The sequence below is a fragment of the Doryrhamphus excisus genome, linkage group LG15 (genome assembly GCF_037039965.1).
Source record: "Doryrhamphus excisus strain RoL-2023G ecotype Guam linkage group LG15, RoL_Dexc_Guam_v1.1, whole genome shotgun sequence".
Classification (NCBI taxonomy): domain Eukaryota; kingdom Metazoa; phylum Chordata; class Actinopteri; order Syngnathiformes; family Syngnathidae; genus Doryrhamphus; species Doryrhamphus excisus.
In genome coordinates this window covers 3835586-3854483 of record NC_136371.1, presented here as the reverse complement: position 1 = coordinate 3854483, position 18898 = coordinate 3835586, and the positions used below count along the sequence as shown (strand labels likewise).

Below are 18898 nucleotides of genomic sequence, written 5' to 3'. Positions count from 1 at the left end.
GTGGCATCCAATGCCTGCAGCAAAAGAGAAAATCCAATTCCAAAAAAAACACTGCTTAGTCACATCAATACAAGATGATTAGAAGCTGGTTTTGGTACTCACATGGGATCTTATCAATTTCATTCAGAAACTTGTTTTTGATCTCGTCAAAGGCATCGTTCTTGTTGACCGGTTCGGTGGAGTTGTCTGCAGAGATGAGGGCGACAGGGGCAGGAGTCACAGTCAAGGCACTGGCCCCTGTTGGTTTGGCAGCGACCATGGGCGTTGTCTGGTGCTTGAACAAGTTCCACTTAGTCATTTAGGCTGCACACAAAGTCCCTGGGGAAAAAAACAGCAAATTATTAGTTGTGTGCGGTCCTTTTTTTGGGTTAATTAATCACTGACTTTAACAAACTGCTGCTCATATTTTCAGGTACTAAGTCATTCTTAGAATGTAGATTTTGGGCTCAAATACAACAAAGTAGAAGCCGACAAATACAAATAGTCAACCTCCTACATCCCTACAACAGATGTCGATGATATGCCAGGGAATATTATAACACATGGAAAAGCTAGACACATGTAAAATGAAGCTATTTCCATTCCTTGAACCCTTTTGGCCTCATACCATTTCATTTTTACCAACATATGCGTCATATTCTGTACAGTGATTGACTATGGCAGCCTGTGCTACACTCTGACGCCGCGCCGGTTCCAACATATTTCACCAAGCCGTGAGGTCAGTGGGCAATGATTTCAGTTCAGTTGGTGACAATATTTATGAGAAATAACCATCAATCCTCGCTTGACATCGGTTTTGTTTTTGTCTGCTTGTCGTCAAATGTTCCAGGCAATTGTGCCTGACTTAAAAAAAAAAAAAAAAAAAAAAATGTTGGTAGGAACAAAATGAACATCCACACCATTCTCCACTGATGTTTTTTTGTTCAATGTTCAATCAGAGCTCTTATCGGTTCCACAAATCACAGTGTGACAAGTACAGCTGGAAGCGGCCTGACGCAGACATGCTGGATGACTGATTAGGCAAGAGCAGAAAAAAAAATGACAAGAATAACAAGCATAGACTTCTCATGTTGATTTTATTAATGTCACGTTGATATGATAGGAAAACGAAATTTTCCAATTTCTTAGGTACCAGTCCTCCAACTTAGTGCCAGAGCCTCTGCCTCCATTTATTGCCACGTATGAATTATTCAAATGGAATCTGGCAGTGAGATGGATGAGCTCATGCAATTCAGGGTCACCTCAATACATATACTGTGTACGTCTTTAAAATGAAATTTGTTGCTGTTATCAAGGATGGTGTTATTACGTTAACGGGTACTGGAATATATACCTTTTTGTTAAGCTGTGTTTATGAGCATCGATTGCTAGTTGTCAAGCGTTAAGCCAAACTAGACCAACTGTATTAACGTACATGGATATGTGCTCAAACATTTATCTCCACTTCACTGAGGAGAACGGCAAGGACGGACAAAGAGGACGCAGACTTATATTATGTTTTATTACTGCCATTAGTCCAGTCATTGTAGCAAATCTACAATTTAATACATATTTTTCCTAGCGTTTTTTTCAGTCAAATGTCAATGTTTGAATGTTCATTCATTTTCTACTGCTTTTTTCCTCATGAGGGTCGCAGGGGTGCTGGAGCCTATCCCAGCTGTCTTCGGGCGAGAGGCGGGGTACACCCTGGACTGGTGGCCAGCCAATCACAGGGCACATATAGACAGACAACCATTCACACTCACATTCATACCTGTGGCCAATTAACTTAGCATGTTTTTGGAATGTGGGAGGAAACCGGAGTACCCGGAGAAAACCCACGCATGCACGGGGAGAACATGCAAACTCCAAAACGGGTGGAATTGAACCCTTGTTTCCTAGCTGTGAGGTCTGTGCGATAACCACTCGACCGCCGTGCCACCATGTTTGAATGTTAATATTTGTTAATGAGACCCGAATGCAAGCCACAACCAAGGTTGACATTTTTTTTTTTTTTTGCCCCAGTGCTCCACACTACTTTGAACAGGAACCACATAATAACCAAAAAAAGATCATCAGTAAATGTAATTCATCTGGAACAGAAACATCTACAACAATACATCCACTCAATGTGACATTTGACTAAAACCACAAATGTTAACCTCATGACGGTGCTGAAGGAAATGTCAGAGGATCTCCAGAGTGATTATGATGGATCCTCTAGGCTCCATGAATGTTTGTACAAAATCTCACTGCAATCCATCAAAGTGTTGTGGACACGCTGCAGTCTGGTGGAAAGAGGCGGATAGACATTACGAGCCACGAGGGTTTGGAGCTAAATTATACTCAAAGAGGTGATGCAACAGGAGCGATAGGGAAGGTTTTTCAAAAGTGGGATTTTGACCATGGAGCAGCTTGCACAATGACATAAAGTCCTGTTATTTTACAATAGCTGCTGTGTACTTTTATCGACAATCTCATTCAGTAAAAATACACATTTTATATAGAACTTTTCAGCTTTATCTTGATATTTTTGTGGCATTTTGTCAAGCTCGGGGCCTTTTCCATGGTGCTTGATAGTATCGGTATCAGGCTTTTATCTAAGGTTTATTGGGCTGCAACAGAATGGACAGAACTAATACAGCAGTTGTGGTAAACACATGTCATTGTGCTGTGCCCGTGCTTGAGGAAGTACTGTGTACACTGTGTACTTGGATATCTCCACTTGTCCCTTGTTCGTTTTTATGACAACCCTTTAAATGGAGAACCATTACCCGACTTCTGGTAACACAAGTGTCTTTTGTCACCCTACTACCTGCTTTTTGTACATCTTTTTGCTCTGAGCTGGTCTCTGTCACTGATGTGTGTGAGTGACAGGAAGAAAAGGTCTGGCTTGCTTTGTTTTAATGTATAAATCTCTAGGCCAGACTTTTTGTCTTGTAAAAAAAAAAAATGTCTGTCTTTTATATTGTTCAGGTCAATAGGGTAATTTGCGTTGTGATGTGTTGTGACAAATCTTAGGTTCCGCTGAGGGAAGGCAGCATTTTTGCAGGCTACTGTATTTCAGTTGTGCTGACACTGCTTTTCATGACAAAGCTGTAGAAGAACAAAACAAGCTTTACATTAAACAAGGTGTCCATCAAATGTTGGATTACCAAAACACAAATGTGAGAAAATGAGTAATATAATAATAATAATAATAATATGAACTAAAACAGCCAACTCATGAAATGATACATGGGATTGGGCCCACGAGACAAGACCAGATTTTCAGAAAAGTACAATGAAAAATATGACTGGACTAACAACATTTCAATTTACCTGACTCACAAAACGCGGCACGGCGGTCGAGTGGTTAGCGCAGACCTCACAGCAAAGAGACCAGGGTTCAATTTCACCCTCTGCCATCTCTGTGTGGAGTTTGCATGTTCTCCCTGTGCATTCTCCCACATTCCAAAAACATGCTAGGTTAATTAGCGACTCCAAATTGTCCATAGGTATGAATTTGAGTGTGAATGGTTGTTTGTCTATATGTGCCCTGTGATTGGCTGGCGACCAGTCCAGGGTGTACCCCGCCTCTGGCCCAAAGACAGCCGGGATAGGCTCCAGCACCCTCGTGAGGAAAAGCAGTAGAAAATGAATGAATGACTCGCAAAACAATGCAGGTGTTGTTTTTTAAATGTTTATTATCCCACAAATTGCCGCTCAAACAGAGCTCATTCTCTAACAGACTCCTGCAGTTCTGTTCCCACAGTAAACACTACAGGACTTCATTCATTCCACACACCATCCAGCTCTAAAATGCATCACCTGCACCTACATCCCGATAATCCATGAATCAAATCATCCAATACTGATCACATACATGTAAATGTTTCAATGTACTACTACATCGTTTATTCCAAGCCAAACGAAGCCAATATGCTTGCAAAATACTGCTATCCACAACTCACGTTTTGTATTTCACAAAGCATTTATTTCTAGTCTTCTCACACCTCTCCCTCCAGCCGCATTCGCTGCCTTCTGAAGCAAAGATGCAGCCGTCTCCTTCTTCAGTGTCCGAAGAGGAGATCCAAATTCAGTGTGATATCGGTGTGCACAACGCCAGTTTCAAGCAATCCGCAAATGCAAACGTCACACTTGACACGCACACAACTAAAGTTCCTCCTGCACTAAAAGTACTATATAGTAGTGTCTGCATGCTCCCAAATCCATACTGAGGCAGTACTCGTCCCCAAATTTTGGGACCAGGGCTTTACATCACGAGCCTTAAACCCACCATACCCCTGCCAAGTGTTCGAACCCAAATTCCACACCAATCTAAAGCTTTTTAAAGCGACACCCCGGTGAGACATTTTTGAATCACGTTTTGCAGGGTGCAAAAATATCACTCTCACAAAGACAGGAAGTCCTAAACACTGCAGACATGGTGGCTCTGAACGCTGCAGCGGGGCCGATCAACATCGGCTGATACCGATCTGTTCCTGAAAACAGTTTTCCTCTTGTCTACTTGTCTTTGTCTATTTATGCCAGGGTTGTCCACCTGTCCTTTCATAATAATATTTTTTTAATACATCATACACATATTTCAAAATCATTCTTTCTGTTTTTATTAGTTATCAGTATGAATGGTTCTAGTTACATTTTGCCTTTTTTTGCTCTTATTACGAAGCAGATGATCACCGGTGCTCGGCACTCAGCCAAATGCAATGAGCGTCAATTGAACAGCTCGGTCATTAAGGGCGCAGACAAGATTGAACATCTACGTCGGTTGATATGACAAATCTTACATAAAATGCATCAAACGTGGACTGACTCCAGCTTCTGCTTTGACATCAACAAGAAGCAGGCAGCTGTTCAACTCCGGTTGGAGACAACAGCCACACATCACTCGCTGATGCTGATGCTGATGCTGACGCTGTGAGCACTAAGGGAGGTTGGATTGCAAGGTGTGCCTAAAGCAATTTATGTGCGGTTCCAATCTTGCACACTTGCCACTTCCATATTACTGCATTATCATTCATAGTTCACAGTCTGATTGGCTTCTGGCTGCCCTGTTCTTGCGATACATTTTTTTTCTCCAAGGGGCAAATCTGGTCACGTTTTAGTGGTTTTAATCTCATGTTAACAAAAATGCAGCAAAAACAGCCTCATGCTTTGCACTCAAGTTAACATAAAGTACATGGCGATGAGATGCTGCTGCTGCATGTGACGTCATGTGATCAAGTCCTGCAGCAATACAAATCCCAAGCATGTACTGTAGGTCGCGTGGCTCTAATTGTAGTGGAATGAGTTTGAGCTTATTAGCGTCCGGGTTGGCGCCAACAGAAAACAACCCAAGGAGGGTGTGATGGAGTCATGCAGCTGTTCTATTACACGGCAACAAGTACACTGCACGGCAATTAATTAACTATTTGTCCTTTGTTTTCCCGACCCTGACAACTTCCCTCGACACAGCTACCCAGCTGTCTGCAAAGCAGGCCAATATGTGTGTGTGTGTGTGTGTGAGCACAGATTAATAAGCATGTCTATATGTTTAAATCTGTGGAGTTCGATCCTTACAAGATCATCAAACCACTTTAATCCTCATTTTCAAAATGGCAACAAGGAGAAAACTCATTCATAGGGCTCATGCAACTGCAGCTAAGGGCAACACTCCGGAGCAGCCGAGTGGTAAATTAACTATTGGATATTAGGGACTGTGAAAAGGTTGCTGTATTCAAAAGGAGACAACAGAAATGGCTGCTCGGCTGTCACAGGTCACTAGACGAGCGGGTCCTCCAAGATAAAGCGTAATCTGTGCAATGTGACCCGTTGAAATCACTCAGCCCACACTTCTGTGGCTTCTTCCATTATGTGGGTATTCGTGGGTGGAGGAGTGCGAGGCTTCCAGCTCAACTGCTTTTGCACCGATGTTTCTTCCAAGTCTCACTCGTGTATGATGAGCGACACTATTATCTCTATCTACTGTACGTATATGAGCCGGTTCAAAGGCCCATAAAAATCCCATTTAACAACTGAAAAGTATAAAAACACAATGAGGTTTCCCTTACAGATATGGACAATTGACAGCTGTACACGTTTCATACCAGTAATTGGCAAAAATACATTATCTGTAACAATATCATGTTTAATGAGTATCCGTCTCATCCCTATTAGATACTTATAGGTTATCACATGGTTTGTCTGGTATCAGGCCAGGTATCATGCCCCCGAGTGTCAGTATCAGCCCGAGACCGAAGGTACCGAAGATACTAGCACGCGGGAGCATGATACTGGGCCTGATACCAGACAAACCATGTGATGATCTTATTATCACATACTATTTAATCATGAGCTTATTATCATGTACTATTTAATAAAAAGACCATTTTGTTTCCAGAAAATTACATTTATTATTATTACATGTATTATATCTAAACAGTGTAAACACAATAATTGCAAAAATATTTCAACAATAATATTTTATCAACAGTCTTCTTATCAATGTCTGACAATTAAAGTTCCATTAATCAAAGTTCCAAATTAATTTGAAGAAGCACGGGCACGATACCAGAGCAGCGCGCTCTGAGTGGACAGCTACAGGGGGCTGATACTGGACATGGTTAAACTCTATATTTTATCAGTATCACTGCCCTGGGCTTTGACACAGTATCATTTCGGCCTTTTCCGTATCATTCATGGGCGGTTTCTAGGGTACAGGGCCAATTAATACTGTAGTATGTGATAAAGTGTATTATGAATGATACGGGAAGAGGCCGAAATGATACTGTGTCAAAGCCCAGGGCAGTGATACTGATAAAATATAGAGTTTAACCATGTTCAGTATCAGCCCCCGTAGCTGTCCACTCAGAGCACGCTGCTCTGGTATCGTGCCCGTGAAACAACCAATCAGAGAACAGCGCACGAGTGCTTAGTGCCTAGTGCTTCTCCAGTCACCAAAAAACCCAAACTTGATTAATGGAACTTTAATTGTCAGACGTTGATAAGATAAGACTGTTGATAAAATATTATTGTTGAAATATTTTTACACTGTTTAGATATAATACATGTAATAAACTAAAAATTTTCTGGAAACAAAATGGTCTTTTGAGTAAATAGTACGTGATAATAAGGTTATCACATGGTTTGTCTGGTATCAGGCCAGGTATCATACCCCCAAGTGTCAGTATCAGCCCGAGACCGAAGGTATAGTAAGTGATAATAAGCTCATGATTAAATAGTATGTGATAATAAGATCATCACATGGTTTGTCTGGTATCAGGCCCAATATCATCCTTCGGTCTCGGGCTGATACTGACACTCGGGGGGGGGCATGATACCTGGCCTGATACCATGTGATAACCTATAAGTACCACCTAATTCACAAAGGCGATAGAAGCTGCATATGTGTGCTCCAATTATGTGCTTTCATTCTGATTCATTCTTTCATTCAGATCTCATTGAACTATTTTAGCTATCATTTGTGTTGCACAAACGGTATAATTTGATGCACGGTTGGAATCAAACCTACCATGTCATAGCGGTGTTAAAGACACAGGAAGAAAAAAAAAGGATCAACTATGCCTAGGTCCATGCAGCATCTGACCTTTCTGGTCTCGACTAGAACAAGCCAGCTCAAAGTGATCATTTTACAAGACTGCACTGAACTTATACACGTTTCTAGGAATACACATGGATTGGTAGTAGGGCAGATTCTGAAACCATACTTTTATGAAAAGATGGGCAATTTCCAAATATTTCATAAATGCTAATAATATAACAAGTTGAACATTTCTAATTGAGAGATTGGTGATTTAATCTGAATGCACCCAGCTCAGACCATAATCCTCACATTATCTCAACTTTCAGTGGTAAATAACAAGCAATGCAGCCATCAGTATTTCCCTGTAATCCTATTAGAATTTGGCAGAGTGAAACTATTGCGACTTTGGGAGCTCCAGGCTCATTTCAACAGGAGTGAATTACCATAGAGTAGAAAGAGTCCAGGAACAAAGCTGCAAATGATCTGTAATTGAAACAATTTCACCATTTCAACTCTCTGTGATAAAAACCTATAGATTAATCTCAGGAAGAATCACTTGAGCTCTCACATGCAGCTTTCGTTCATGGAGGAAAATAATATGTGACCGGAGCACAGAACAGCACGAGGTGTAAATTAGGGATGAGACGGATACGCTTTAGAAACGAGTATCCGTTACGGATAATGCATTTTTGCCACATACGAGTATGAAACAAGTACACTTTGTCATTATCCGTATTCATGTTTAAAGAAAATTATGTATTCACTCTTCACGCTCTGTGATTGGCCAGTCACACACAGCTATTGCTTCGACCAAGACTGGCTGTAGTCACAGAGGACAACGGCGCGGTGCACAACGGCGCGGCGCACTACGCTGCGCAAGCATTCAACAACTCATTTGGGGTAGCATGACCGCAATTTTCCCTTAATGTTTTTGTCCTATTCCACGAAGTCATCATAAAACAGGCGTGTTACCTATAATATAAAAATACACAGTGGTAACGTTAACCTGCATTGACTGGCCACAGCATTAAGTACACTTGCACAAGAGCACAATAGCGGCATCAAGCATCCTGCATATATGGCTGACATGAGCCATACATAAAATATTACACCCCTCTCAATATCAAATTCACTTTATCTTTTATAGCACATTTTATCATCAGAATTTGCACAGATTACTAAAATGAAAGTAAAAAGTAAAAGTACAAATTCAATCAGAACAAATAAAAAAATCAAATAAAAAATAAAATAAAGATCAAATAAAAAGCAAAATATTAAAAACAAGAAGCAAACCAATAAAAGTAATAATACAATAAGTATGTTGCAGTATGTACCTTGCAATCTTAAACTTGTTTCATAACTGCACGGTGCACTTTTTTTCCCCCAAGACAGCCGGCACGATTGTGCATCAGTCACTTTTTTTTTTGGTGGTTTGGCTGTGATATGAAGTCAGTTGGAAAACTGCTTGTAGCACTGAACGCGGGGTGCCACTTTCGGTTTATGCCCCACCCACTCCAAGTACAGATACAGATAATTTAGATGGGTGAACAGATAGGTGCAGTCGCTCAACCCTAGGATAAATGTTGTACCAGTAGGCCAGTAGTACCAGTAGTACCAGTAGTTTTTATTTGTGAGAATATTGCCACTACAAGATGAGTGGTTTTAACACTGATCAAATAAGTCCGGAGGCAAGAAACAACGGATGCCGATAGCCATTAAGCATGCTGGTCCACACATATTCATTCCAACCTCTGACTAAGGAAATGTTCAATGACATGTCCCTCAAAGTTCTTTCCTCACAGTTTTGCAGCTGTCTGAACGGCAGCACCCACAAAGACCAACATAAGCCCATCAAAGACTATAAAGCTGTGTTTATCTGGATTCATTAATTGAAAAGCATCGACACAACTTGTGTAGAGGCTAAATCCTCTCTGTGTAAAGTTATTCGGTAAAAGGGTAGGTCCCAAGAGGAATATTTAGATTCTCTAATTAGCCTAGTATGCATGATTTGGCATATAGAAGAAACTGAGTTGTTTTTTTTTTTGGAGTATTCATTGCACAAAAACATCACATTGCCTGCCATCCATCTAAGCTGAAGAAACGTTTTTTCTCAATCCACAACCGATCTGCATCAGTCAGCAAAATTGCTTATGTAACCGTTGAGTGTCCCATGTGCTTCCCTCAGGGTTGCAGATATATACATTGAAGATGCAAGAACACATAAAACAAGAAAAAATTGTGAGCATGATACAGTGTGTCAGCTGCATCAACATAATGTAATTAGTTCAGGAAATCCTGCCAGTGCCGGTGCTGATCTGAGACCAGCAGCCGAGATAAGGATGTGACAAAGGCGCCTTACATATCGCCTCACTGGAGACCCAGAGGAAGGCCGTGCACTCGTACATCTCACTGTGTGCTGACCCAACGGGCGGGGTCCACAGAGGTTTATTTACAAACGTGCTCGTGCAGATAAAACAATGCTGCTTCTCACCTGCAGCCTAATGTGACTCAGCTATTATCATCACCAGGGAGTCTTGAAAAGGAGGGTGGGAGGAGCCTAGGTTTCAATGCTGGACAGAGGATCAGGGATGCAGGGATCATTTACAGCCGGTTGCCATACATCCTCTCTCTGGCCCTCAGCACTGCCCCTCTCTCTGTCCCCTGATAGGTCGATTAATCATTCTGTCACTGGGATAGTGACCCAATCTGCATGTGGAAATGTGTGCAAGGAGAGGGCTACTGCAGTCCTGCAGTACTGCTACACCCAGTCCCAAAATACCAAGAAACTATAAGTAATTAAAACATTTTTGAACAAATGTGCAACTATCTTAGCATTAATGTGATAGACGCGCTAGAGTTCACCAATTAAGAATTTATATCTCTTCAGAATACTACTGAACAAAGTTTATGGGAGGGTACTATTTTTGGCCTTTAGCAGTTGCCAGGCAACCAGTGGAGACGACAGGAAGGACATTAAAATATGAAGTCATTTTTTAAACTTGCATGTACGTATTAAGCCAAAGACATAGAACATTTTAGCAGGGAAGTTAAGTCTATTATTATTATTATTATTATGTATTTCCAAGTACACATTTTTTTGGGAGCTACCATCATTCCTTACAAGCTTGTGGTCCCTCCTGACTTTCAGCACCTTGAGGCCTTTCTCAAGTGCTGGAGATTGGTTTGAAGCTTTGCAAGATGGATTCCTTTGAACTAGCCAACCTGTGTTGTTGACGTGATAGCTGTCTTGCACGGCAAGATTATGTTTGTCCAGGGTTTTACTACGTTCAAAAAGTTCTCAGTTAACCCAATGTTAAACTATTTAATTAATTGGTGACTCCAAATTGTCCATCGGTATGAATGTGAGTGTGAATGGTTGTTTGTCTATATGTGCCCTATGATTGGCTGGTGACCAGTCCAGGGTGTACCCTGCCTTTTGCCTGAAGTCAGCTGGGATAGGCTCCAGCACACCACCAAACCGAGTCAGGATAAGCAGCATAGAAAATAGATGGAGGGATGCAATGATGGACAGACATTTTAAATATTGCTCATGTTTTTCATTTAAAGTGTTGAATTTTGACAATTTATTATTTGTTAGATCGTGACAATATTTGGACTTTAATTTGGTAACTTTATGACTTTTAATGACCATATAGTGACTGCACAGTTTGTTTCTTACTTTTTAAAGCGCTTTCAAATGATTTTAATGAGATTAATTACCGATTAATTCATTTTTAAATCAGATTAATCTCACTTTTCCTGTGTATTAATTATGATTAATCACCGTTTGCCGCTATTGTATGTCTGAATGGATGGATAAATGTAGTGTTAATGTCCTCAATCCTGATCCGGTCCTGTCCTGATGTTGAAATATAACCCAGGTTTGTTCCTTCCCCAGAGACTGATTATTATTTGATTATTAGATCATGACTTGCATAACATTTGGACTTTAATCTGGTAACTTTATGACATTTAATGTGACCCTATAGTCACTGTACAGTTTGTTTCTTACTTTTTTGAAGGGCTTTCAAATTATTTTAATCAGATTAATTGCCGTTTAATCATGACCAACACATTTTCAATCAGATTAATCACACTTCGCCATGTATTAATCATGATTAATCACCATTTGCAGCTATTGTATGTCTGAAATACGCCAATTTTTACAGTACTTTATTCACAAAAAGATTAATGACGATTGTCCATAGGTATTAATGAACTGAAACTTGAAATCAAGCTAAAAGATATCACACGCCACAGAAATGGTGCTTGCGTTGAAAGACACCATGTAATTGAAGTAGAAATCACATTCTGAGTGTATTTTCTGGGATATCCGAGCATATCACTCCCTTATCAAATGTATTGTTGTTTGACTTTTCTAGCATTTTGTTAACAGGTTTTGGCTAGCTGTCACTGGTGGCAGCTAGCCAGCTAGCGAGCTAGCTGGAGTTATCCTCTAAGCTTCTAAAAAAAAACAAGCAATGTGGTTAATTTGAAGTTTTCATTTTGTCCTAAGGGAAAGTTACAAGTGGATATTAGGTTCGTACAGGTGTCAATTTTGCTCTATTGTTGCCATTATTTGTCACTATTTCTTTTTAATGATCACAACAAAGTGTCAAACATTGGCCTCCTCCCGCATTCCAAACGACTGAAGCATCAAAATTATCAATATTTTCATTTGAGAATTTATTTTATAGCATTAAGAGTTGGTAATAGAAGAATTTATATTTTAGTGTCGATCCACACTTCACTTGTTTAAAGAGAAAACGGTAGATAAAATGCACCATCAGCACATTATGGCAGTTTTAGCACCTGCCATTGTTTATAAAAACCACCACATAGGTTGAGGCCAAAAACAGCAAAATGGCTCCAAAAAGGCTCCTAAAACAATACAGGAGAATATAGCATGTGCTTCTATTCTTTCTTCTTCATGGAACAGATCGAGCATTTGGCCACCAGCTGCCTTCTCGGCGGGAGCCAATTGAAAAGAGAAATAAGATTGGTGAACTTCAAACCATCCGCTCATTTTTCTGGGTTTGCATGAGAGATTCTGAGAGTATTTGTCTGTGTGAGAGCCACAGGATGCGGCTGCCTGAGGTTCACACTTAATGAGCCTGCCTGAATGTTTTAGAGCCAGGGAGCTCAGCATCAAACATCCCTCTGTTCGATGCTAGTGCAGAGGTAAACATATGCTGTATACACTGTAAATATAATGTCATCCTTCATATGATCTGATCTACTGTACACTTCAGGAAGTTCAACAATCATGTGACCACTCCAAATATCGGCCTTTGACTGTCTGTGATAATTACACCACATCAGAGTCTCTGGGGAAGGAACAAACCTGGGTTATATTTCAACATCAGGACAGGACCGGATCAGGATTGAGGACATTAACGCTGCATTTATCCATCCATTCAGACATACAATAGCTGCAAAGGGTGATTAATCATGATTAATTCACAGGACAAGTGAGATTAATCTGATTTCAACATGGATTAATCATGATTAAACGGTAATTAATCTCATTAAAAAGCGCTTTAAAATGTAAAACTGTGCAGTCACTATGTGGTCTTTAAAAGTCATAAAGTTACCAAATTAAAGTCCAAATATTGTCATTGTCAAAATTCAACAATTTAAATGAAAAACATGAGCAATATTTAAAATGTCCGTCCATCATTGCATCCCTCCAACCATTTTCTATACCACTTATCCCAACTAGGGTCGCAGGCATGCTGGAGCCTATCCCAGCTGTCTTCGAGTGAGAGGCGGAGTACACCCTGGACTGGTCGCCAGCCAATCACAGGGCACATATAGACAAACAACCATTCACACTCACATTCATACCTATGGACAATTTGGAGTCGCTAATTAACCTAGCATGTTTTTGGAATGTGGGAGGAAACCGGAGTACCCGGGGAAAAAAAACCCAGAGCGGGGAATCGAACCCAGGTCTCCTAGGTGTGTGGCCTGTGCACTAACCGCACTACATTTATCAATCATGTAAAAAAAACAACCCATATTTTCTTCACAGCTGCACAGATTTCAATAACGGATGGATGCTCGGCCGAGTGGTTAGCAGGCAGGCCTCACAGCTCGGAGACCTGAGTTCAATTCCACTCTCGGCCATCTCTGTGTGGAGTTTGCATGTTCTCCCCGTGCATGTGTGGGTTTCCTCCAGGTACTCCGGTTTCCTCCCATATTCCAAAAACATGCTAAGCTAATTAGCAACTCCAAATTGTCCATAGGTATGAATGTGAGTGTGAATGGTTGTTTGTCTATATGTGCCCTGTGATTGACTGGCCACCAGTCCAGGGTGTACCCCGCCTCTCGCTTGAAGACAGCTGGGATAGGCTCCAGCAACCCCTTGACCCTCGTGAGGATAAGCGTTAGAAAATGAATGAATGAATGAATGAATGAATGAATGAATGAAATCTCTGCTAATGACTGTCCTAATGTGGAACTACAAGCAGCCCAAGATAGGCTTTGTCCTTGTACTGTCACCTCAGTGTTGCCAGTGTTATACGTCCCGTGAGAGACAGTGAGGGGAAAAAAAAAAAAGAGCATCCTGCGGCACTTTATGAAATTCCACCTTCCGTTCGAGCATCTTCAGCACAACTGTCGCCCCCCCTGACTACTTAGAAGATAAACAGCACACTCTCTCTTGTGGGTTTTGCTACATTACGGCAAAAAACACAAGGGGGAGGAGTTATTTTCAGGTCAGTTCTTTCGCTTCCACTTGTGTGTTTTTTTTCTCACTGTTTAAGGAGGTTTGTGAGAGATGTTCTCTGAGGAGCAACTGAAGCATCCGTCAGCGGGGCAGCTACTCTCCGGAAAAGAGGCGTTAGTGGGCTAACCGCGGCATAATCGATAACAATAATCCAATTATGAAAAGTAAAAGTTTGCATCACATGCACGGGTAGAGAACATGTACATAAATACTGTAGGCTATAATCCCCCGACAACCGTTTACTCTATCCCAGATTCCTTAAAGAGGAAGTGATCAAGAAATGCTGAGAAGAGTTAAAACACACACCCTTACCAGCACTGCCGTAATTCCGCAATCCCGTTCTCCACAACAAGCTAACCCATTCACCAAAGAGGCACTTAGGGTTACTGGTACAATGCCTTATGAATATTCCCGGATCGCTCTCCCATCAGTACCAGCAACTGCGGTCCCCTTTGCACTGCTTCTACTGCACCACTAGTTGTTCACCCACACACACACAGCCATCCTGACTACCCCCACCTCGGTTTTTCCTCACAGTCCCCTCCTCCTCCTCCTCTTTCTGTCTCTTTCATGGAACCCCCACCCCCAACCCTCCTCTCCATTTTCCATCCTCCCTCCACTCCTGCGCTCACTACTCAGCTGATTTGCGATGCTGCTCACAAGGTGCCGTATGCAGCACTCTGCATCCCGGTCCACCGGGCAAACCCAAAAGCATCCACATGCACCTTACTCCTACTGGAGCTCAGCGGATTGCATCAGCATAAGGAAACAAGTCTTAGCAATACAGCTGATGTACTGTAATGAGACCTCCAGATAATAGGACGACGACAAGATGCTGCTTCCTCCGTCCTTCCATCTATTTATCTGTGATTGGACACGCACCACTCCCATTGTCATCAAGAAAGAGTTTCAACTCACGGGCACCACAGCGCAAATATAGGCAGGGTAAATGATGCATATAAAAACAGTTTTTATATGGATATATTCAAATGATGTGGTAATTTTCTATTATGCGCTCAAAGAAAAGAAGGTTTTGAGAAGAGTTTTCAATCCAAATATGTATTAAAGCACAATCACTGGAAAAAAAAAGTCCACACCCCCACCCCCACGTGACTTTGTAAATCTGTTGACTTAATGACAAGACATGACGTACTCTTCTACCTAACAGGGCCGAGCCAGACACTTTGGAGCCCTTTGGGTGGAACAGTGTGTCACAGGGAATTATCATTGTCCTGTAAGTGAATCACCTTGCTCGTTGGCCACAAACGAGAACTTGGAGCAGAAATCAATGAAATCCCAATCACTTAGTCTGGAAACGCAGTAAAGGGTCAGTGATTTAGCTTTTTGTCATCTCCAAACATATGACTGCAGACCGAGGAACATCATTTGTGTCCTGTCCGATTCCATATAGCATGTTTCTGTACAAGGGCTAGGTTAGGTATAGTATGAAGCTTTTACATTAAAAGTCCAAATTACAATTATTAAAACCAAAAAAGGCCAGATTAGCTCAGTCGGTAGAGCATGAGACTCTTAATCTCAGGGTTGTGGGTTCGACCCCCACATTGGGTGGATCAGCACTTTCATTGATACTTTCATTGATCTGAAAGATATTTAGGGGCGGCACGGCGATCTCATGGTTAGCGTGCAAACCTCACAGCTAGGAGACCAGGGTTCGATTCCACCCTCGGCCATCTCTGTGTGGAGTTTGCATTTCTCCGGGTACTCCGGTTTCCTCCCACATTCCAAAAACATGCTAGGTTAATTGGCGACTCCAAATTGTCCATAGGTATGAATGTGAGTGTGAATGGTTGTTTGTCTATATGTGCCCTGTGATTGGCTGGCGACCAGTCCAGGGTGTACCCCGCCTCTCGTCCGAAGACAGCTGGGATAAGCGGTAGAAAATGAATGAATGAAATCAAAAAAAAGATGGTGCGTTTGCTTGAATCTGGTTTGTGACGTTACGTGACGCCAGTACTGAGTACTTTCATTTTGTTTGGCATCATGAGCACGTTAATATTCACATTTTTTTAAAAAAATGTGTGAAAACAGAAATGCAGTACAATGCAATGAGCCGTTTAATATTCTTGTGGGTTCCTCACCAAGGTGGTACCAAGGTTACATCACTGAACATTTACCAAGGTTATCAAGTTAATGTGTTCAATAAAGGTCATGAGAACATGCACTATAGGCAAGTCATGTAATATTTTGTATACTACATATGCCGTATATACTCAAGTGCCTGTGTACCTAAGCGATACCATAAAAAGTATAGAATATGAAAAACAATCAGTTGGGCTACATCCCAGTTTAACTGCAGGGCTCTTTCCCAGTGACAATATACTTGAAGCATGAAGGCAACAAAGATGCCATCCATGATAAAACTTTACAATGCAAACAAAATCTTTACTGCGAAGCCCATGCCGTAGTGTACACCAACACAACTGCCTGGATTTTCTTCCCCGGTGTGTCAATCACACTCGCTTTGATGTTTCCTTGACAATTTTAAGGAAAAATCAAATTAATCCACCTCAAAAAGCCAAAACTGTTGATAGAAAACACATTTTTAATAGTATAATTATAATTTGGCATGCAGAAAACAAATTGAAACACAAATAAATACAAATAATTGGGATAAATGAATTTCAGGTTTACATGCATTTAAACCTGAACATAGTCCTTTTCGAACCTGACTATTCGGTCATGTATGCACCTATTGGGATATCCCCATTGAAAGGAATATTCATGTGTGTTTTGCGCATGAACTGAATCTTGGGTTTAACAGGGATTATTGTACTTGTAACCATGGTGACACGCAACACACACAAGGTAACATTTTCCTCACGTTTTCGCCTTCCATTAATGAAACATAATAGTGTCAAGTACTTCTGGTTCGTCAATACCAAAGAGGGAAACAAAGGCAACTACTACCAGTCCCGGGCTTGGGCCTTATCTATAAAGCTCGCGTACGCTTTCCACCTATGAAAACACAACCTGAACTGAGAAACTTAGTGCAACTCCTAACATCATGAGTACGTCATAGATCCTCCTGATATACCAACAACATTCTATTCTGCTGTCTGTGTGTGTTCTCTCGCCACAGCAGTTGCATAGACACACAATCCACCTTCATGCTATCGTATAGCTCAATGGCTCACACGGCGTTCAGTCAATCCTCTAAATGACACACATTACAGTGTTTATAAAGGTGAGTGTTTTTCGGGCACTAGAGGAGTCCGTGAGGCGTAAAATAAGCTTTGTTTTACAGCCCCACAAATGGCAGAAACTAAAAAGGGAAAATTGACAAAAATAAGAATATTGTAGCAATAGACAGCTCTGGGTAAATGTAAGAGACAGTTTTGTTTTTTTTTTTAAATGTATCATCTTTCACGTGTGCTTGAATTACAATGCATGCACACGGTCACAAACCATTAAACAAAGTAGAGGTGTAGTATATTACATCTTTTTACAGTAGTATATTATCATCACTTACTAGTACAAGTACAATTTGCTGCATTTAAGGATGCTCGAAATCCCTGAAAAAACAACATCCAGGGAATTTCTAGGGGACAAAACCCTAATTCCCAAAGGACAGTGATACAGTATATCACAACCGGTATGACGGTTCCTGTTCTAGATCTGTACCACTGTTGGCAGCCTCCAAAAGTAAATAATCCTCTAATCCTGAGTGTGATTTTTATTGTGTGTGTGCAGTAGAAGAAACCCACTTTTGAACAAAGCGGACCTGAGCTCCAGGGGTTCAGAGCAAGTTCGAATACATATTTCATAAGGGCATACATGTTGCAGGAACGAATCATGTGGAGCCATTGTAGCAAACATCACATGTAATGTCACGTGTTGTGCTATGTGCTATGTTTAAACAAGCTGAGAAGGCGGCTTATGACGCATAAAGCGTCTACAGAGAAATGGGAAAGTAGCAAAGTAGGAGTAAGGGAAGAGAAAATAAATGCTTGACTTGGTCTGCGATACAGTCAGTACACAGATCACACATACACAAAGTATTGACTCAACTCTCAATTATGATTCTAGTATGAAGCAGTGAGGCATTGCTCCAGATGGAACATTTCAGTGAATGTTGCTCTCATATACTATGTGAGTATGTGAGGCTAAAGATCTAAAGCCGGATTAGATGCGGTTCTATACATTTGGTGCTGCTAAACGTGAGTAGGCGCGACAATGCGATGCTGTATATGTTTGGTCATGATGGTCTATTTTAGAACTGGCACAATGAGAAGGAAAAACCTCTTTGCTATAGAGTGCTGTTTCCATCACTCCAAAACATTCATGCCAGCGATAACAATAGTGATGATTGGACACCATGTGATCTTAGGTATCAGTATGGTTAATTGGCCTCATAACTACTACTGTGGATTTCAGAAAACAACAGATGGAATGAAGTCTGTAAAATTAAATTATTAAAAAAAAAAACTCCGGTTTCCTCCCACATTCCAAAAACATGCTAGGTTAATTGCCGACTCCAAATTGTCCATAGGTATGAATGTGAGTGTGAATGGTTGTTTGTCTACTATATGTGCCCTGTGATTGGCTGGCAACCAGTCCAGGGTGTACCCCGCCTCTCGCCCGAAGACAGCTGGGATAGGCTCCAGCACCCCCGCGAGGAAAAAGCGGTAGAAAATGAATGAAAA

At 41.2% G+C, this 18898-nt stretch overlaps 1 protein-coding gene and 1 long non-coding RNA gene across 7 annotated transcripts in view; one reads left to right on the top strand and one right to left on the bottom strand.

Moving 5' to 3' along the window:
• The window catches only part of LOC131104949 (uncharacterized), a 65666-nt gene that overhangs the window by 7450 nt on the left and 39318 nt on the right, over positions 1-18898 (top strand). The gene's annotated exons all lie outside the window — the stretch shown is intronic.
• The window catches only part of LOC131104945 (synaptotagmin-2-like), a 57858-nt gene that overhangs the window by 9976 nt on the left and 28984 nt on the right, over positions 1-18898 (bottom strand). For 3 of the 4 annotated variants that reach the window (XM_058052657.2, XM_058052656.2, XM_058052660.2), the window contains one exon: positions 103-318. In XM_058052657.2, the coding sequence (XP_057908640.1) occupies positions 103-298 (196 nt within the window). In that variant the 5' untranslated portion in view covers positions 299-318. Of the gene's footprint in view, positions 1-102; positions 319-14546; positions 14735-18898 lie in introns of those variants that run through there. The other variant, XM_058052659.2, reaches the window with a different exon arrangement.